Raw genomic sequence first — 20,170 nt, forward strand, 5'->3', positions numbered from 1 at the left:
GCAGGACACGGCCCCACGCCCGCACGACGGGCCCTGGTGACCTGTAAAGCCCGTTCCAGCGCCCGGGGCACCGCAGGGAGACACGGGCCTCCCCCGCTCCGCACGCCGGGGCGGGCACAGGCCTCACCCGCGGCACGGGCCCCCCAGGGCGGCCGTTCCCGCCCCTCACCGCCCCTCACCACTCCACTCCACCGGCGCTGAAGCGGGACGCAGGGCTGCCGTCAGGGAACCCGCACCCCGGGGGACGCCTCTGATCTCCCCAGGGCATCGGCGGGACCCCCCGAGCCCCCACGGGCCGGTCAGCGCCCCCCGCCCCGAACCGCTCACCGCCCCCCGCCGGGCCGCCATCTTCCTCCGCGGCGCCACGCCCCGCCCCTCGAGCGGGCAGCAGCCAATCCGACGGGGAGCCGGCCGCCACGCGCTGCCAGTCCTGGGCGGGGTGGGCCGGCCCATCTCCCCTCGCCATTGGTCGGACGCCGTTTGCCCCCGCCCTTCCATTGGCGTGCGCTGCCCCACGAAAGCCAATCACCACGGGCACGTGCGGCGCGGCCTTCACGAGGAGTGGGGGTTGAGCAGACACGTTAATTCCTATTGGCCAGCACGCGAAGAAACGGGACGTTGATTGGAGGGAGGCAAGCGTGACCTCACGGGAAGAGAGGCGGGGATTGCGAATCCGCGCCTTCTCGTTGTCATAGCAACGGCGGAGCGGCGCTTGCCGGAGCGGGGCCTGGGCGGCGGGGCGGAGCGGGGCGGAGCGGGGCGGGGCGGGGCGGGGCGGAGCGGGGCGGGGCGGGGCGGAGCGGGGCGGGGCGGGGCGGTGAGGCGCCGGCGGCTCCCGGGAAGCGGTTCCGCGGCGAAGCCCCGTGTCCGGTGACCGCAGGAGGAGGGGGTGCAGGCCCGGACCCCCCTCAGGGAGGACCGGCGGCGGGAAGGGCCCCGGGAGCCTGAGGGCGGCGGCAGGAAGGGGGATGCGGTGTCCCGGAGCGCAGGCCTGGCTCTGCGTGTCCCCGTCCCGGGGGTGGGGGAGCGTTCGGAGCTGACCCCCGGGTCGAGCCCCAGCCTGAAGAGAAACCCGCCGTTCCCCCGGCTCCGTTGCGGCCGTTAGTCCCACATCTTCTACAGCCCGGACTGGCCTTGCACACGGGCCTTTGGGGGGCAGCAGGCCCAGGGCTTCTCCTCTTGCTTCAATCTTGCTCATCTTTTCTCCCCCGCCCGTAGAATGACCCATGGCATTTCTCTAACAATTTCAATTTAAAAAAAAAGAGACATTTCCAACCGACAAAAAAGCAGCCTTACAAAACTTAAGCAGAAACATGCATGTAAAAAGGCTGTGTAACACAATTTGTCACGACCGTCTGACAGTGAAGGAGCCCTGAACCAGAACGGGCTCGTGCCTGACTCAGCCAGTGCTGCTGATTGGGGTTTTTTTCTCCACGAGGCTCAACACCATCGACAATATGTCCAGACTCTTTTATTACAAAAAGGAATGAATCGTGTCCTTGCAATGTCACAACACATCAGACTCTCAACAGTGCTCTCCCCCTTAAAAGACAGTGAGTATGAGCAAAAATACAGTTTCTGAAGGAGAAGGTTTAATGAGCATCTAAATTTTCTGTTTTCATAGGATTCAGAAAATTGAACAAACACAGAAGACCTGTAACAACGTGGTCAAGTGAGAGCAACACAACTTTAAGGCTATGCAAAATTAAAACCATAATCCAGGCTTCCTGGTCATTTTACAACTCCAGGTGAGGACACCAACCTTCAGGAATCCTGTCTCGGGGTTCAGCAGCTGGGAGCCCCAGGAGCTCTGATTTAAGTGCAGGAACAAGCTCTCAGGCTCTGCTCCCCTCTGTCTAGTTGCCACTTCTGGAAGAGGCTTCTTTCAAACAGCCAAAGGGTCAACACTTCCCTTCTCAAAACATTTCACACAGGTGGGTGTTTCCTGACACCATTTCACCCATTTAGTGAACAATTAGTAACTTTGACTCACTCGTTTTGAGCCCAGTCCCTGGACTCCGGATTCTCAGCAGCCTAGGGATGACATTTCAGCTATTCTCCAGTCTGAAGCGTTACAAATTGTTCCGTATTTCTCTGCCATGTGGATTCACAGCTAGCAGTAGCTCTGAGCACTGCAGACTTCTTACACAACTCCAACATGTGCAGAAGAGCTCCCGGCACCACTGGAAGCCATGAAACACCTCCGCAGACTGTTGCAATGCAGTCTGCAAAAAATAACCCTTCAACCTCCTTCCTTTGCCTGGGAGGGGACTCAGGATGGCTGTTCGACAGCCTCCTCCTCCTGCCAGGGTCCAGCACTGAGCTGGGGGATCCTGCCACGGCCCTGCCTCCTGCCCAGCAAGGGTGACAGCCAAGGGGGCTGCGAACCCCCGGCTGGCCGGGATTTTCTATATGGAGTGCATTACAGACCCCCTGATCTCTGTGAAGGGCCAACCGGCCAGCGTCAGATGTGTTTCTTGCACGTGACTTTCCTGATGCTTCAGGAAACTCCTCCTGAGCACAAACCTTTTCCTGCAGAGGGGGCACTGGAAGAGCCCCTCTCCTGAGTGCCGGCGCTGGTGGTTTAGAAGATAATCCTTTCTCCTGTAGCTTTTGTCACACTCGGAGCACTTGTATGGCCTCTCTCCCGTGTGAGTCATCTGGTGTCTAACGAGCCACGAATGGCAAACGAAGCTTTTCCCACAGTCGCTGCAGATGTAGGACTTGCCCCTGCCCTGGCTCTGCTGCTGGTTTGCCGGGCTGCCCCTGGGTGCCAAGTGCTGCCTGCACTTGGTGCAGGCCTCTGACCTGTCCTGCGGGTGATCCCAGCAGGGGCTGGCTAACGGGTTTTCTGCGGGGAAGTTTTCCTCGCTTTCCGCAGACGGCTGCTCCTCTCCGACGAGGCCGTTGTGGTCGCGAGGCCCAGTTCCGCCCGCAAGGTTTTGTCCACGCTCGGTGTGGGCCACCAGCTGCGGCCCCGCGGGTGGTACCTCGCAGGACGCAGGAGCAGCCCCCTGCCCGATGCCCTTCTCATCTGGAACGCACGGCTGCGAGTGCAGCAGATGGAGCACCCTTTCACTGAGACTCTTGTCACACGTAGGACTTGGAAACATCTCCCCTTCTCGGGCTCCCTGGGGAGTCTGAAGATGTTCCTGCTGGCTGGAGTTTCTCTCACTTTTATTGTACGTGCACGGTCTCTTTCCGACGCTGTTTTCCTGAGTGCTAAAGAAATCTGTGTGCTCAGCAAGCCCTCGGTCATACTGAATGTCTCCCCCAAGGCCACTCCTGGTGGTGTTTGTTTCCATCGTTTCTGAATTCCACTGACCATCCCATGTCACTCCGGGTCTAGGATCCTTGGAAAACTTCTCTCCAGGTCTTCCTGGCACTTCCGAGTCACACACTGTGTTTTCAAAGCAATCTGCTGGAGGGTCCCTCTTTGTGTTTTCATTGTGCACTGAAACAGATAGATTTCAGAGTATTTCAATTAAGGAAACCTCTTAAGAGTATCTCTCCAAGTCTACAGCCATGTCATGCTAATGGACAGACAAAGTAAATAAGGTGGCAATACTGCGTCCAGCTCTACAAGACAGACGTGAAGCTGTTGGGGCGAGTCCAGAGGAGGCCACGGAGATGCTGCGAGGGCTGGAGCACCTCTGCTCTGGAGACCTCAGGCTGAGAGAGTTGGGCTGGTTCAGCCTGGAGAAGAGAAGGCTGCGGGGAGACCTTGGAGCCCCTTCCAGTCCCTGCAGGGGCTCCAGGAAAGCTGGAGAGGGGCTGGTGCCAAGGGCAGGGAGGGACAGGCCAAGGGGAATGGCCTGAAGCTGCAGGAGGGGAGATGGAGATGGGATGGGAGGCAGCAATCCTTCCCTGTGAGGGTGCTGAGGCCCTGGCAGAGGTTGCCCAGAGAAGCTGTGGCTGCCCCTGGCCCCCTGGCAGTGGTCAAGGCCAGGTTGGATGGGGCTTTGGGCAACCTGGGCTAGTGGAGGGTGTCCCTGCCCATGGCAGGGGTGGCACTGGGTGGGCTGGGAGGTCCCTGCCCACCCAAACTGTTCTGTGATTCTCTGATTTTAATACTGAGGGGGAGAGCAAGTGCCAACGTTCCACTGAAACAAAACCACCAGAAAAATAGAAGATTTTTTTTTTTTTTTTTTTTGAATCTACACAAAAAATCACTAATGCAATGTCTTATTGTCACCCTCTCATTCAAATGTCTGAAGGTCTAAGTTCCCTGACAGAGCGCACACCATCACACGTCAGTGCTCTCTCTTGCTGCTCTCCAGACACTCCAGCGAGCACCTAGAGAAGCAAAGGTCCAAGCCGAGGCACCGAAGCCAGCTCAGTGAGTCAGTGTGGGCACACCCTTTCCTGTATGTGAACCGTTATCTCTGCACACTGGGCTTCTGCGGGGAGACACTCCTGCCGTGTCTTTGTTCAGAGAGGTCAGAGCAGTGCTGACTGGAGGAAGCTCTCGCACCTTACAAGTGATTCCCCAGACAGCTCCGGCTCGATGCAGAAGCACGTCCAGAGTGAGAGCTTTCGGTCAGACTGCCTCTCCTCTAGATGCCTCTCCTGCTTTCCTCAGAAAACATTTACGACTCCTGATAATCCAACCCAAAAATGTACCTGGTGCCAGAGCTACTTAGGCACAGCTCTAGAGTTGTCATTGCACAAAACTGATCTGCTGATCCGCAAATTCTCTTTTTTTATAATTACTGTTTCCTGTGACAAATATCCAGTGTTTCATTTTCCAGATTGTTTTCACCGAGGCTCTTCAGCCCAGCTTTCTAATGCTCTGTGATTTTTCTGTCCCCTAAGACCTGTGACCCTTCCAACATCTGTGAGTTGCTACAGAAAAGACTCCATTGAGCATCTTGAAGGACCACGGGTCTCTCAGCAATGCCAGCTAGCTGAATCCTAAGTTATCCGCACTGCATAAACATCCTGAGCTCTTATTTCTCCGCCTGTGTACTGGGACATCAGCACACAAACACGTTACCACAGGCCAAGCTAAAGTGTGAATGTAAAAGGCACCGGTCGCTCTATAGTAATTATCTAAGCGTGTCCTCTCACCCCAGTAACTCCAGGTTACGTGTAAGCACAGACGGGAAGGTCTGGAACAGAGACAGCTGGGGAGCCCACCCTGGGAGGTCTCTCAGAGCAGTTGGAACAAGTCAAGTCTCCCTTGGGAAGGAGTCAGGTGGAGCTGATCCAGCCTTACACCAGGGCAATATCCTGGATGACTTTTTCTGTGGGGCAAAATCATTCATGTCGGCAGTTCCCAGCATACTGCGAGTTTATCCATTGACTTTCTCTGTAATAACCTCCTCGCGTGCCATGAATGGCTAAATAACTTACATGAAATGAAGGAATTCCAGGCTACCAACTGATTTCTACACAAAATATTCCTCTGCATTCCCTCCTCAGTGGGGAGTGGTCCCGGGTTGGGGCCCAGGAGATTGTATTTCATTAACATCCCCCAAATTTCATTAATATCCCCACCCCAATTGCACACCCATTCCCTGAGGTTAAACCTCGATCCAAAGATGAATCTCCCTCTGTTAACTCCACCTCAAGCATGACCAATCCTCCAAGGGCATTCTGTACAAAAATTCCCCTGAACGAATGTTCGCATGTGCATCTTTAAACAGCACGTCCTAAAATCGTTTTGCATTAAAGCCGCTTCCTCTCTTGCTGCAGGATAACTCTCCTGCTTGGGAACGCAAAGTCAGGGCTCCATGTTCATTGGTACCAGGTTTAGACACCATCAGACCAGCTGGAGGTACAAACTTGATCTGTAAGGCCTGAGCACACCACTGTGCTTGCCTAAATAGAAACCCAAGACAGCGCCTATGACAGTTTTAGGCCAGCTGAAGGAGGAAGGAGCCTCATCAATTGACAGAACCTGAAATTTTTGTGAAGAAATATTAGCTAGCAGACTAAGGTTTGTTCCAGTTCTTTCATGGCTTACATGATAAGGTCATGACATTTAATATAGTATAAAAAAAATACTTTAAATTAGATTTACTGTCCCAGAAATCTCAGCAGAAATCCATTACTGACCTGTACTTGTATCTGTAGAGATGTCTTCTTTCTCCAAGTCTTGTCGTTCAGGGCAGCGTGGCTCCTCCTCTTGTTTAATCCACGATAAAACACCAGTTGTGTAAGGCTGAAATCCTGTTCATTAGGGAGAATTTACACAATTGCAAAATACCAGAGAAAGATGCAGAGCGTGCAAGATTCGGGAATTCACAAAGATAAGAAAAGTGCTGACAAAGCCTCAGGGAAGACATGACACAAAGAACCACCAGAGGGGTAATTCCTGTCGTGGGAGTTTTTGCCAGGGAATCCTCACCTGCGTCAGGTTCTCTTGGGAGGTCCTCGCCCTCTGCACTTGGCAGCTCCCTGGCATACGCCTCCTTGCCTTTCTCGGTCTGACTGGAAGCCTCAGGCTCATAAAACGCTTGCTCTGCTAAAGGAGAAAATGCAAGACAAGTGTATCATAACTGGATAAGCTCAGGATTTCACAAGGGTGAAACCTGCTCTTGGGTTTTTTTTTCTTTTCCCCCCAAGCCAACCTCCCATAAGCCCAATTTCTGAATAAAACCTGATGGAAAGGTCTAAAAATCCCAGTTTGCTACATACGCTGGAAGCCAAGTGAAATGACAGCGGAGCCAACAGCTAGAGCTGTTATCCTTTGTAAAGAGTAAGGACAGCCAAGCTCCAAAGCAGAATAGTTTATTTGTAACGCAAAGAGGCACCACCACGTGAGAAGACAAGAAATAGGTCCCTGGGCTGCGCGGCCTCCCCGTACAGCAACAGCACCATCAGGGAGTGGGTGCGCTTGCTCGTGTACGCAGGAAAACCACAGAAAAGAAGAGAGGAGGGAAAAGGCAACCTGAAGCCTCTGGATACACGGGAGGAGAGGCACTGTGGCCCTGCAAGAGAAGGCTGCAGGGGATGTGGAGCTGAGGAGCTGCCACAGCTCCAATTCCCCTGGAGCCGGGAAAAGCGCACGCAGCGCTGCCTCCACGCAATCGCAGCCCTGTGCGGTGGATGGCACCAACCACAGACCTCATTCTGGCACTGATTTTTGCCTCCTCCAAGTTAACCCACCGGCCTCAAAAAGTGACCGATCGCCCACTTTGCACCAGGTATTTAACCAGCTTAGAGCTAACAACTTGAGGGAAGCAAAGTAAGGAGTTTAAGGGAGAATGAAACATTTCCTATTCCACGCTGCGCTGCTTGGATGAAAACCAGCCACATACTCTGCAAACTCCAAAACAGCCGTGAGAAGGGAAAGACGAAATACCAGTCCTTACCCGTCAGGACTGGTAGCAAGTCTGTTCAGAACTTGTGAGCTTTTTATAAAAGATGTGGAATACATGAGAAGAGGTGGGAAAAAAAAACCCCAACAAACCACCTTGGAATTTAATCCCTCTGTTTCATTTTCCCTCCAAGGTATGCAGTTACTCACCTGGGCAGGGCTCTTCAGGAGCTTCTCCAGCCTCCCCCTGTTGCTGATCTGCAGTGCACAACTCTTCCTCTTGCTTAATATGGATTATGCTGTCTTCTGTTAATAGGAACCAACGTTATTTTAATTCCATACACAAAACTAATTCCAGTTCTCATTCCATCCCAGACACAGCGGCTCTGTTCTAGCTCACATTCTAGAGAAAACCTCACTTCAGTTCTAGTTCTCGCTGATCGAGGTCTCTTAAATAGACCTAAAATATTTGTCACAAAACCCTCAGCAGATGTTTGAGCTTCAGAAACACACAAGAGTTTCATGCCAGTGTAATATCCACTTTGTTGTGGCACCCATTAGCAAAGGAAAACACGTTCTACATGGCCCCGGGAGAGGAGAGCACCACTTCAACTCTCATTCTCGAGTTCTCTTTTTTGGCTCTGCCAGAGTCACACCATTCCCTTTTCAGTCGCACTCGGTAAAATGCACACCACTTCTAACCCATCAGAAAAGCACTAGTGAGAATTATGAATGAAACTTATTGAAAAAAAAAATCTATGAAATACATAAGGAAAAGCAGATGAGCTAATGCTCTGCACATTACCTTTATACCTCTAACACAATCAATGAATTAGAGGAATACTTCGCACGTGTGCAAAAACAACTACGTTGTGTGCGTTTGTGCACACAGAACAGAAAGTCCTCTTGACAGCCAGCCTTCAGACTGGAAAACCGAACGTCGTCCCACTTTGGCTGGCAATGCCGACACGGCCGAATGGCAAGGGGACCGCAGGTTTGACACAGGCAACCGCAGGCAGCTCAGCAACCAGGAGAGGAGAAAAAGGTGGTTTGATGTAGCGTTCTGGTAAGAGTGGAAGGGATGAGATGCCCAACAGCCAAGTTTGGAAGACCACGCTCACCACAGCAAGCGCCATGGAGAGAGGGTGATGTCCCAAAAAGAGCCCAGCTCCCGGTTTTTCGGCGATCCGCGTCCCGACAGCCCGGTCATCCTGAAGCCACTCACCGGTGCCGGTCTCTGCAGGATCACCTCTCCCGTCCCCCTCCTCACGAGCACACGGCTGGTTCCCGTCTTCCGACCTGGCCTGGGCATCACGTCTGGGGGCGTCCGGCTCTGCGGGAGGCATGAGGTGAGGCACAGCCGGGGGTCCCACCTGCACGGGCCCGGCGGGGGGACAGCGGGGATCCGCCGCCTGCCCACCTCCGGTTCCGACCCCTGGCCACACGCCTGCCATGGCCACACGCCCGCCTCGAGGTGGAGGGCAGCGCCAGGCCCTTACCGAGGGAGAGCAGCATGTGGTGGTTGCTCCTCATGACGGCGCGGTGCAGGGCCCGCTGCCAGCCGCGCAGCGCCCGCCACTCCCGCTCGCTGAAGTGCACCCACACGTCCTCCAGCCTCACCGGCACCCGCAGTGCCCGAGGCCGCGCTGCCTCCCGGCCGCCGCCGCCGGCCGCCCCGCGCCTCGCCGACGTTGGAGTGGCCCCGCCGCCGCCGCTCTCCAGTCGCTGCTCCAGCGCCTGGAGGCGGCCGCGCAGAGCCAGCGCGGCCCGCAGCTGCCGCTCCGCCCGCGCCAGGCGGGCCTCCAGGCGGAGCAGCCGCGCCGCCACCGCCTCCGCCCGCCCGCCCCGGGGACCGGCCATGGCCGCTGCCACCGGCCCGCCGCCTCCACCGGCCCGCCGCTGCCGCCACCGCCGCCGCGCTCCGCGGCCGGACCGCAGCGCCCCCTGCCGCCGCCCCGCGCCGCGCACTGCGGCGCCCCCCGGCGGGAGGGCTCGGGGCGGCCGGGCCGGGGCGGGCGCGGGGACCTCGGAGCCGGAGGAGAGCGGGGCCGGCGGCACCGAAGGACTGGGAGGGACCGGGATCTCCTCAGAGCCGGCAGGGACCAGGGGTCCCCTCAGAGCTATGGGAGCTCAGGACCCCCACAGAGCCGTGAAGGCTTGGGGTCCCCTCAGAGCCATGAGGGATTAGTTCCCCACAGAGCCAAGAGGGTGCAGGGTCCCCTCAGAGCTGTGAGGGGTTGGGGATCCTCTCATAGCCGTGAGGGGTTAGTTCCCACAGAGCCATGAGGGTGCAGGGTCCCCTCAGAGCTGTGAGGGGTTGGGGTCCCCTCAGAGTCAAGGGGGTCAGGATCCCCATAGATCTGTGAGGAACTGGGGTCCCCTCAGAGCTGTGAGGGCTTGGGGATCCTCTCATAGCCGTGAGGGGTTAGTTCCCACAGAGCCATGGGGGTGCAGGATTCCCTCAGAGCTGTGAGGATTTTGTGTCCTCTCAGAACGGTGAGAGTTTGGGCTTTTCTCAGAGCCATGAGGGTGCAGGGTCCCCTCAGAGCCATGAGGGCGCAGGATCCCCTCTGATCCCGAGGCCTGTCCAGGCCTGCCATGCTGGGGCGCAGTGCAGGGTCTCTGGTCCGTCTTAGCACAGCTCCAGGTGCTGCCATGGCCCTGGGATGAAGTGGTGAGACAGACACACGGTGCAGCCTGGCCCTGGGCTGTGGTTTGCAGGATGCTGCCTGCACAGCCCTGCTCCTGCTCTGCCAACTCGCTGAGGGGGATCTCCCTGGGGAGGTAGCCCTCCTGATGGCCCCATCTGCAGTTGCAGCATACCCTCAGATCTCCTGGTCTGCACAAGCATCCGGAGAAGCTCATGTCTCAGGTACATTGCACAAAAAAGCACAAAGCTGAAGTAGTTGGAAGTCTTTATTGGATCTTATGCACAGAGTACACCCACCACGGAGGAATTAAGCAAATTCAGGTCTTCCAGAAGCATCTGGGCTCTCCACTGCAGGTGTCCCTGCAGAGGTACCTTCAGTTAGGTCGGGTGATACTCCCAGGCCTTCCCTCTATGACTGACAGCCGCTGTGTGACCCACAGTCTACTTGGAATCACCACCTCACCTTATCCACCTAAACTGCTAAGTTTGCTGAACTGTCTGGCCACCAGCTATACAAAACAGAACCTCCCTTACCGTAAGAGGTGATTAAAAATGCAAAGTGAAAAGTTCACTTGCTCACGTTACCTATGTGGTTGATGTGCACGTTCTTGCTATAGGTAAGTCTCAGGATGGTGCCGAATTATGTCGGGCTCACCGCAGGAAGGGACAGAAAGAGGCTTAAGAACCTGGGAACGGCGTTAGGTGACATCTATTGTGAAATAGTTCTGGTCCTTTTGGCAAAGGACCGACCTGTGGGGAAAGCCAGGCTGCCAGAGGACGGTAGGGCTTCTCTGTACTTACACATATTCTTCTTGTCTTGAGTTTAGTCATTACGTGAGGAGCTGGATGCAGGAGAGCCGGCATACCTTTCCGAAATACAGCACTCCACAGGATGCAAAGAATTCCTACCTCTATGTGGTAAGACATGGAGAGGCTTCTATAAACAAATATCTGAAGTCATAAAGCAATAAAAATCATGGAGTTGCGCTAACAACAGCACATACTTGCAAAATGAACAAACAAAAGCTTGAACTGCTTTTAAGCAAAATAGTTCGCATTTGCCGGAGCTTGGGAATCCAATGAGATGTTGCTGTCCTGGGTGCACCTGGGCCAGTGTATTTTTTTCTCAGTTTTTCTGTGCATATCTTTGCCTTCTTTTGTGAAGAATATCTCAGCCTAGACATCTGGCTTCACAGCGGAGGCTGCTGTCATACTCCAGCCTAAGCTACATCAGCCAAGTAACGGAAGGTCGGGAAAAAGTTGCATGCCAAGAAGCGCTACCCAAAGAGGGTAAAAGCTCAGCGCTCGTTCATGGAAGATGCAGAGACTCCGCGATGCATCTCAGGGTGGGTGTAGGAGACTGTGATCCCAAAAAACTGTCACCTTCCCCATCACCACCTCTTCTCTGACCTTCCCCTGCAGCTTCTGCTCTTTCCTGTAAGCGTCACTATCTGTGCAAGGGAAAGATTTCTCTTCTTTCTCTTGGTCTTGGAAAAGCAGTGCATTTCTATGTCACTTGACATTTCTTCTTGGATTCAGGGTTGAATTTTTGCAATTTAAGCAGCACAAATCTCAAAATAATTCTGTGATTTGTTATAAATATACATATTTCTCTCTGAAATACAGGGGAGCTGGGCTAGAATAGGGAAACTATGACTCACTGTGCAAAGTATTGCTTCATCTGTATTATCAAAGGCACCATCAAGAAGTGATGAAGTATGGAGCACATCAAGTGCTTCTGATGCTCTGACAGCGGTTAACATATGAAGTCTCCTAGTCAAGAACAGGAGAGTGCTGTTGAGATGGTGTAACCCTCCCCAGCTCACACTTCCAAAAGAACCATCTTTTCGCTATCCAAACACTGATTCTTTTACAGTTGTGCCTGCAGAGATCTCTCTCAGATGTGAGCATGACAGCTTCTTCATTTTTTCTTTAACTAATGTTTAAAACTAAAATGTCCAATAATGATGAAGTGGTAGGAGGTCAGCATTAGAATGTACGCAATAGTGCAACTGGGAGGAGATGGCAACATGGCAGGACTTCGACATTTCTTGTTATTGTCCTTTTGTAAGACGCAGAATCAGCCCAGAAAAGGCACCTGAAGTTGTTTGTTTGTAAAATAACCAACAAGCACTGCCAAAGTGACCCTAACTAGGATTCAGGATGTTCTGGTCACAGGGGAATCAGTGGCAAGTGCCCCTCTGCTGCTTTATGCGGCAGCATCTTTGCATCTTTCTCTCAGAATACATCCCTGCTCTTCCCAGACTCAACTGGGCTAAACTGATAATGACTGCAATGCTGCGGTTGCTGAAAACTTTTCGCTGGCAGCAGGATCGATGTGATCTGCCTGCAGGATGAGAATTGTATAGTGAGCTTATTTACATCCTATTTTTAGATACTCTTACCATTCAGGCCCTGTTTGGATTGCAGAGACGCACACGGAAAACAATGCTCCTGCTCAGGTTCCACCGCAATATTGAAAAAAGAAAAAAACCAACAAAAACCTACTCCATTATTTTTCCGATTCAAGGTAGACTTTTGTCTCTCCATCAGTAAGGTACTACAAACTGCTATTTAGCAGCAGGTAAAATGATTTTTAAAAAAGACCACAAAAAAGACAAGCATTTAGAAGTTCACAGCTTTAATTCAATCAAGTTTAATGTTATTGATATTAAAAATCAAAACTTCTGCAAATTTAACCGGCATTTTACAAACAGATAGAAACAAGTTCCCTGCCCTGGAGGCTCACAGTCTAAATAACAGAAGTGTAAAACAAAGCAGTTCAACCGGACTCAGCAGGAAACTGCTGGAGAACTGATTAATTTACCTGCTTATTGGACAAGGCCCAAACTGCCTGTCTGGGTATGAAATGCCCCGTACTGCTAACTGCCAAGAGACGCTCCTTCAGCCTGTCAAATGGCAGAGAAGAACCGGTCCATGTTCACTGCTTTGAACTCAACACCGAGAAATGACAAGACACGATACCCTCTGTCCTCACAGATTGCTTATTTGGAAAAAAACCCAGACACGTGCACAGAGAGGGGCTCACCACACACAGACCTACTCAGACACGTCAGGAGCTGTGAAATCAAAAACCTCAGCAGCACTAGGATGAGAAAAGGCGGCAGAGAGTTGGTCACCCCAAAACCAGCTGCAGTGGTTGCAGACACTTCGGCACATGTGGCTCTGTGCCGGCTCCCACAGCGCGGGTACAGAGAGGTTCCCACAGGCTCACCCCAATCTGCTCCGGGCAAGAATCAGATTAAACAGCCCAGAGCTCTGATCTGGCCTCACTGGCTGGGCCGAAGCAGGCACAGGAGTGCTCCTGTCTTACACCGCTGGCAGGGTAGGTGACAATGAACAGCAAGGACCTGGAAAGAGACCTCATGCCTTGGCCAAAGGAGTTTCCAGACTAAAACATCTGCCACAGCAGGCAGAGGAACATCTCTGTCTCCATGGGGATGAGCTGGCCGCCTGCACCCTCCCTTTGGCAGGTACTTTAGGACCAGAGAGCGACAGAGGGTTTCTAAAGCCCAATTAGTGATGAGGTAAATGAGTGGCAGGTTTAAAACAGGTCAAGCAGCAACACCAGTCCTGAAATTGCACTACGTACTCGGGCAGTTTGCTAAACACATTTTGTACGCTGGGGATTTTTTCTTAACGGTTTGGCATATGATGAAAGCTGATCCCCAAGAACAAAAAACATCTGTACCCCAAGCTAGCGGGAGGAGAGGGAGATGAAGGCAATAAGGAAATACAAAGAAAAGAAGTGTTAATGCACAGGCAGTCAGCAGAAAGTTATCCCAACACTCACTTCAGCCTGGGAGTACAGATGTGCCGCACCTCTGGCTTACAAGTGGTCTCCCCATTCAGTTCCACTGGGAGTATTGCAGCAGTATGAGAAGGGGTCTGGGCGATGCCACCGACTCTGGGTGTGCTCAGAGGTGACAGACAACGGAGCAAATTCCCCTCAGTTACTGCAGTGCAAACCCAGAGTCTCTGCTGGGGCATGTCCCAGTGCACATCAGAACTCCAAGCAGAATGTGGCCCTATCATCATAATTTATGGCAAATTAAATCCAATTTCAAGCCCTAGAGAAGGAACTGAACCTTATCTTTTCCAGCTAGCTTCCTGAGCAGCAGCAGCAGTGAAAATGTCATTTGGCCTGTGCTGAGGCACGGAGAGAGCTGGGAACCAACTGGCTGCCCCTCCTTGGCAAAGGGGGCATCCGCGCAAGCAGTCAGCAAGGCCTCATCCTGTGCATGTGTTTAGCTGCCAGGAGTCTTTTGTGAATGTGCAACTCAAACTTGCTCGTGAAATTGAGTGCAGCAGAACTTTGTCAAGGGGAGCAGCCAGGGAAACTCCAGGTGAAAAAGAACAGCTGCTTCAAAAAACTCAACCTCGCTGGAACCAGTTCAAACTGACACAAACTTGGAGATGCCCAAACCATTTTTATTCTGGAGAGATTCTGGGGCAGACTATGAGGTATTGTGGCATACCATCACCACCACAAAGAAAAAGGCAATTCTACTTTGCTTGGATCTTTGGGATAAATTGTCAGAGAGCCTTTAACGCCGAGCAGCAAAGACTCTCTCCTCTCCTACCTCCTCAAGGGGCTGGAGGGCTGCGTGCGCCCGCACAGCCTAGAAGCTGTGTAGCGGTGCCTGCCTTGCACTCTGTGCGACCACACAGTTCCTCTCGCGCAGGTGGATCTTCTCATGCTGGAGGAGGTGCTGCTTCTGGGTGAAGCGCTTTGGGCACTCGTTGCATTGGTACGGCCTCTCCCCTGTGTGGATCCTCTGATGTCGGATCAGATTGGAGGGGTGACTGAAGGTCTTCCCACAGTATGAGCACCAAAGGACCCCTCCGCTCCGGCCTGAGTGCATACGCCGGTGGATGATGAGGGTTTTCTTTTGGGAGAAGCACTCCTGACACTTGTCACACTTGTAAGGCCTTCCCCACGGGTGGCCCTTCTGACCTGGCTTGTAGCTGCCGTTGGTGTTGATGCTTTTTATGCATCTGGGATTGCTGTACACCTTGTCTGTGGCTGAGACACTGGCATGGGCTTTTGCGTTCTGGTTCTGCTTGAACCTCTCTGTGGTCACAGAGGTCCTGTCTTCCACGTGGATCCTGTCTTCCACATGGGTCTGCTGGTGCTGCTGATGGAGGAAGCCTTCCCCGTCTCCAGCATGCTCACTGCTGCATTGTGTGCCATGGCTCTCCAGGTGAGTCATCAGCATCTTCTTCAGACAGAAGCCCTTTCTACATGCAGTGCATGAGTGAGGTCTCTTGTTGGGGCAGTTTTGCCCATAGAAGGTGACAGTGTTGCTTTTGCCGAGACCCTCTTCCCCTGGAGTGGATGGCACCAGCCTGCTCATGCTCTGGTTTTCCTGCTGCACAGGAGAGCTGTACTGACTATGAAAGGGCAGCGCCTCGCTGGGACCCTGGAAAAGCAGCTCCTCCGGCTCCTCGGATAAAGCCACGGGGGGCTCTGAGCTTTGGGGGCATTCCTCAGAGTCCAGCTGCTCTATTTTGAACATTATCACCTCATCTGCTGGAACTGACAAAACAACAAAGGGGACATTCACTGGTGTGAGATACAAGAGGCTTCTGAAATCCCCCCCCGCCCATTCCTTCCCTCGCCACCCCTGAATCAAACAGGCCCCTCTCACACAGCGAGCGTGAAAGGCAGCTGTGCTCACAGAGCGACAGCCAGCTGAAAGACAAAAAGAGAGAATACAAGCAAAAAGCACAGGGATGCTTCCCTTTCAGCTGGCTGAGCAGCGAGTGTGAGAAGCCATGAGGGAGGGGGCACAGAGGGAAGCGCTGCCTTCCAGGAGAGCAGAGTTCAGCAGTTTCCAAAATCATCTCCAGCCATCTTCCTTCTCCTAAGCGCCAAGATCTCATGGACCTGGGGCAGCCTTTGCTTCCCCCCTCAGCGTATCTGCCTCCCACCTCGCACTAATGACTCAGTTTTTCTCACTCTTCAGAGAGCACCAGCTCATTCCATGAGATTCACCTTCCCTCCGCTCCCAGGACGTGGCGACCCACCTGTGTAGTAGGGGACACACAAGCTTGGGCTGGTTTTGACTCGAGACATGCTTGCTACTGCTCAGGATATGTATGTAATGAGGAAGCCTCCTCTGTAGTCCTCACTGAGGCAGTACAAGTACATTTTCTCTGAGGGTTCGTGGCTTTTCATCTCCGAGCTAGGTGCCTGGGGTTGTCTGTTCACGCTTAACCTGTCTCAAACTTTCTCTTGACTCTCATTCCTACCTGCACATTTAATTTCAGTTGAGCTGGATATGAATGTGACCCATTGGTGGAAAACCAGTCAAAAGTCAAGGATGGAAACTGCCAACACACAACCATTTTGAAAGCTGTCGACAGTGTGACGGCAAAATCTAAACAGCGATTGGCCTCCTGTCTGAAGAGTGTCACTCCCTAGTTCACTAGTGCTGTGCAGTGACTGGCAGCAGAGAGGTGACAACACGCAGAGATTACATGAGAGGCATGAAAAAAAGCATCTAAGATTCAGTCACAGCAGGACAAATACCATGAAAAACTGAGCAAGCCCCACTGACACCTCTGATGTGGCACGAGGAAAATAAACAGAGACTAAGGCTGAGGGTGAGGGAGTGACTGGTGAGCTGGGAACAGTCTACTAATCAAGTAAATATTACATTGTTATTAGGAAGAACAGAGCCATCCCAGCTCACCGGTCCCTTCCCCAGCCTCTGGGTAGCTGTTGAGGCACTGCTCTGGAGCATAGCTCCCTCTGCAGAGGATGCAGCCACCAAACAGAAGAAATTCCAGAAGAGCAGGTGTGTTCTGGAGGGCACAAGGACCTACAAGAGGGAGTGGAGTGTTCTGGGCCAGGTGCTGAGAAGCCCAGGGGCTGCAGGGAAGAGCCGAGCTCTGCATCTGCCATGGCCTTGCCAAGCGCTGGGGACAGTCTCCCTACAGCAGGATGGGAGCCGGAGGTGACATTCCACTCTAGAAAGTTGCCCAAACCCCTCCTGAGCCCACTTTGCTTTCAGCCCTTGCCGTGCCCTGCGGCAGCAGGTCCTTCAGCTTGCCATGTGTACGATAACAGACTTCTCCCTGCTTGGTTTAAAGCAAATGCCTGCTCATTTACTTGGACCTCGGACAGTGAGAAAGGCGAAGGTTCATTCCTTCAGCTCCGGCTGCGCACCGCTCACCCAGGCACAGGCCTGTGTTGTATCCCCCCTCTGCCACGGCTTCCTGCTGCGTTCAGTCTCTCCCGATACGGAAGCTCTCCACCTCACCGCATCCCTGCCTCCTGCATTCCTTTCAAGACTGAGGGAGCAGAACTTCACTCAGTTCCTCAGATACTCAGGCGTCACATCACCTTTGGAGAAGACCTTGAGAATTTTTCTGAACTTCATTCCTAATGATTCCTTGTATTCTGTTCGATTTATCCCAAGGATGCCTGTCTCCTCACCTGCAGTGTCTTGTCTATCTGGCTCTCTAATCTTCCTACTAGTAAAACTGTCCATATGCCTTCTGTCCACTTTCCCCAACCCCAGCATGGCTCTTTCTCTTTCCTCACTGCCCTGCCTGCCTCTCTTCAGTCCCTGCATCTCAGCAAGACACAGCGGGAATGTCGGGGACTCCCCGCATCTCCAGCTGCACAGCGCACTGTGGGATTGCTCAGAACTCACCCACACTGAGCTCGGTAAACTCTGCATCCTCCGTGGCTCCCCGCTCCTCCGCACACAGCTCTTCCTCTTGCTTCACAGCACCCACAAAGCTCGGCTCTGGAACGCCGTAGTCTGCTGAGGTAAAGAGGAAACGTCTTTACTGGTTATCACAGCACCGCTCGGCTCTTCCCTTGCTGTGCCCGGGGCTTTGCTGCCACCTTCCCTGCTTTCATACACAGCCTCTCTCCAGCATCTCCCATTCCTGCTTCCAGGAGCTCTACTCTGCCCTGCGGAGAAGCGGTTTCCCCTTTAGCCGCCATTTCAGGAGAGCATCCTCCCCGCCCGTGCGTCCAGAACAACACTCACCGGGTCCGGGTTCAGCCAGCATTGTTCTTCCCTGCAGGCCTTCCTGTCCCGTCGGGCACTGCGCTCCTCCTCTGCTGTCCTGGCTGCTCACATCAAGTCTAAACAGCAGAGACTCTGCTAACAGGAAAGATCAAACCCGTTAATGATTTTTCTAACCCTCTGTTACTCCCCCTGAAGCCACTCCTCCCAAGATGTGAGAAGTTCCCTCCGTAGCAAATCAAGACCATCACCTTGTGATGTCCTCTGTCTGGTGGCAACAACACGTAAACATTACACCTGCGAATAAAGCTGTAATTCATCTCTTGCCTGCACTTGGTTCTGCTGGCATCTCACTCGAAGCCGCCTTGTCCCCACCGCAGGGCGCTGCTTCTCTCTGAAGCCGGGACAGGAGGTCAGGTTCGGAGACTGTGTTATCTGTTAAGGAACAGAGATAGGAAAGTTCCTGTGCTGCATCAAAATGCCCTCTGTGAGGAACGTGCTCAGCTGCGCTCCCCAAACCGGCTCCATCGGCCGTAACACACTGCTCGGCAGCACCGAGAGCCCTCTGCACCCAACCTCACCCCAGCGGGGAAAAACCCGGCGGGCCGAGGGAAGGGGCTGCTGCGGGCCGTGCTGGCACCGGGCACCGCGGGGAGCGGGCCCAGTGATCCTTACCCAGAGAGACCAGAGGGTCGTTCTTCCCCCTCAGCACGGTTTTGTACAGCTCCCTCTGCCATTCCTCCAGGTTCTCCCACTCTGCAGCAGAGAAGTAAGCGGACTCGCTCCCACACGCCGGCGCCGGGGCCTGCAGTGGCAGAAGTGGCTCTGGTACCTGGGGCCAGGAACCCTCCTCGCCATTTCTTATCGCTACCAGGCATCAAGTACTGAAAAGAGAACAAACCTCCTGCCTCGGGGCATTCTTGTGACACAAAGAAAGTAACGACTCAGATCTTCAGTTTAAAAGAACTTCTCCAGTTACCGGGGAACAATCTGTGAATTGCACACACTATTCTCACCCCCCCACACCCCGTGCGGGCCCGATCCGGCTCCGCAGGCAGTTTGCGGCCCTCGGTGTGAGGAAGAACCTCCCGTCTACGGTAAAATGCAACAACCCGTCCTTCTGCAGCGAGCTCCAGCTGAGCCTGAGCATCCGTCTGCGCAACCGCTCCCCGCTGGAACCCTACGTACGGCAGGTGACGAGAGCGATTACGAGCTATGCCGTCCCCACGGGGCTCACCGACCGTCTCGGGCCTCACGGGAGATGGGAGACGGCGGCCGGGGAAGGCGAGACGTGTCGTGGGTGCGTGTCCCTTTACGAGCCGCTGGTTACCTGGGGGACCTCGCTCCCGGGGGGCACCCGCAGCACCCAGAAGTTCCTGTTCTTCAGCAGGTTCTCCATGTTCTCCAGCCTCTTCTGCAGCTGCCCGTACTCCTGGATGAGGGTGCCCAGCACGGCCAGTTTGCTCTCCAGCTGGTTCCCGAAATCCACCACCGTTTTTTCGCAGTCGAAGTACTTTTTCTCGGTGGTCACCGTCCGGCGCTCCAGGTTGAGCAACCGTGAGGCGTGAGCGTCCACGCTCCGCTCCACCGCCTGCAGCGCCGCCACCACCGTCCACAGGGAGATGCTGGCGCCGCTCGGCCTCGGGGCTTTGCCCGGTGCTGGCGGGGGAACCGCGGGGAAGAAGCTCGTCGGGTCCGGGGACTCCATTCCTGCTCGCCGCCGGGCTGCAGCACGGGTCCCACCGCCGCCGGGCGTCCTCTGGAGCTGCTGGGGGGGGGGGGGGCGGGAGGGGGCCGGGTCAGGACCGCCCCGTCCCGGCCGTCGGGCCCGGCCTCCCCTCCCTCCCGGGGACACAACACACCGGGCCCGGCCCTTCCCAGCACATGAGGCCCCGCCGCACCGGGACGGACCCTGCCTTCCCGTGTGCGGCCGCCGGACCGAGCCCGGCCCTTGCCTGCCAGGCGCCCTCCCCGCCGCCCCGGGCCGCTCGCCGCCGCCTAACCCGCCGCCGCTCCGGACCTACCGCGCCGTGACCGGAGCCGCCTCCTGAACGGCACCGGGTGCCACGGCCTTACCTTGCCGCCAGGGGGCGCCGCTCTCGCCGCCGCTCCCCCCCCCCACAGCGCCCCCTACCGGCCGGCGGCCCGCAGCGCCGCGCCGCCAGAGTGATTGACAGCTGTCAATCACCGAGAAGTGGTTGATTTGAGGGGGCAGCCGGCTTGGACGAAATCTTCCGAAGTCCCCCA

General features: G+C 54.6%; 1 protein-coding gene across 1 annotated transcript; it reads right to left on the bottom strand.

Annotated features, from left to right (window-relative positions):
• Positions 1 to 1,460: 1,460 nt before the first annotated feature.
• Positions 1,461 to 20,036, bottom strand: LOC104641610 (uncharacterized). The gene is given in 13 exon segments (XM_075747052.1): positions 1,461 to 3,454; positions 6,061 to 6,174; positions 6,353 to 6,469; positions 7,475 to 7,570; positions 8,490 to 8,597; positions 8,764 to 9,384; positions 14,488 to 15,474; positions 17,600 to 17,710; positions 17,945 to 18,058; positions 18,251 to 18,358; positions 18,599 to 18,728; positions 19,254 to 19,691; positions 19,948 to 20,036. Coding segments are annotated over 12 exon segments (3,930 nt in total). The 5' UTR covers positions 19,632 to 19,691; positions 19,948 to 20,036; the 3' UTR covers positions 1,461 to 2,408.
• Positions 20,037 to 20,170: the final 134 nt, after the last annotated feature.

This window comes from Balearica regulorum, chromosome 2, assembly GCF_011004875.1.
Source record: "Balearica regulorum gibbericeps isolate bBalReg1 chromosome 2, bBalReg1.pri, whole genome shotgun sequence".
Classification (NCBI taxonomy): Eukaryota; Metazoa; Chordata; class Aves; order Gruiformes; family Gruidae; genus Balearica; species Balearica regulorum.